General features: G+C 50.6%; 1 protein-coding gene across 1 annotated transcript in view; it reads left to right on the forward strand.

Moving 5' to 3' along the window:
* Window positions 1-867, forward strand: part of MKL1 (megakaryoblastic leukemia (translocation) 1) — a gene marked incomplete at its 5' end in the record, with an annotated part of 27,118 nt that overhangs the window by 23,230 nt on the left and 3,021 nt on the right. Inside the window, one exon of the mRNA XM_009876485.1 lies at window positions 555-698. Within this exon, the coding sequence (XP_009874787.1) occupies window positions 555-698 (144 nt within the window). The remainder of the gene's footprint in view (window positions 1-554; window positions 699-867) is intronic.

Genomic DNA, 867 nt, shown 5'->3' on the forward strand with positions numbered 1-867 from the left:
TGAGGTGGAATTTCCTATGTTCTAACTTAAACCCATTAATTCTTGTTCTATTGCTGGGCACCACTGAGAAGAGATTGTCTCCTTCCCCTTGACACCCACCCCTCAGATATTTATATAGATTAATAAGATCCCCTCTCAGCTGTCTCCTTTCAAGGCTAAACAGCCCCAGTTCTCTCAGTCTCTCTTCACAGGAGAGATGTTCAAGTCCCTTAATCATCCTCGTAGCTCTCGGTTGGACTCTCTCCAGTAGGTCCCTGTCTCTCTTGAATTGGGGAGCCCAAAACTGGGCACAGCATTCCAAGTGTGGTCTCACCAGGGCAGAGTAGAGGGGGAGGAGAACTTCCCTAATCTGCAAAACACACTTTTCCTAATGCACCCCAGGATCCCATTGGCCCTTTTGGCCACAAGGGCCCATTGCTGTCCCATGGACAATTTACTGTCCTCCAGGACTCCAAGGTCTTACTCCATGAGGCTGCTTTCCAGCAGGACGTTCCCTGCCTTGCTCTGTGGTGTGTCTGGGGAATAGCTTCTCATGGATACCCCTTTCTTTCCAGAGAGTACAATCATCGCCCGCTAAAACTTCCAGCGAACCACCATGTCAGCTACCTGCAAGCACTCCTCAGCAGCCCACACAGCAGCAGAAGCAGCAGCAGCCGAAGCAGCAGCAGCCCAGAGGACTAACCCAATCTGTCAGAAAGGTAGCTCTCTGCCTGCTCACTTTTCTTTGTTTTCCTTTGCCTGCTGCTGGGGAGGCGAACACATGTGCACAATTCTGATCGGAGACCGTCATCACAGCCAGTGAGATCTCACAGCAGCTTCTGCTAGTTTGCAGCTGCAATGCAAAGTTTTCAGCTTGAATGTGGCAGG

This window comes from Apaloderma vittatum, unplaced genomic scaffold, assembly GCF_000703405.1.
Source record: "Apaloderma vittatum isolate BGI_N311 unplaced genomic scaffold, ASM70340v1 scaffold27329, whole genome shotgun sequence".
NCBI lineage: Eukaryota > Metazoa > Chordata > Aves > Trogoniformes > Trogonidae > Apaloderma > Apaloderma vittatum.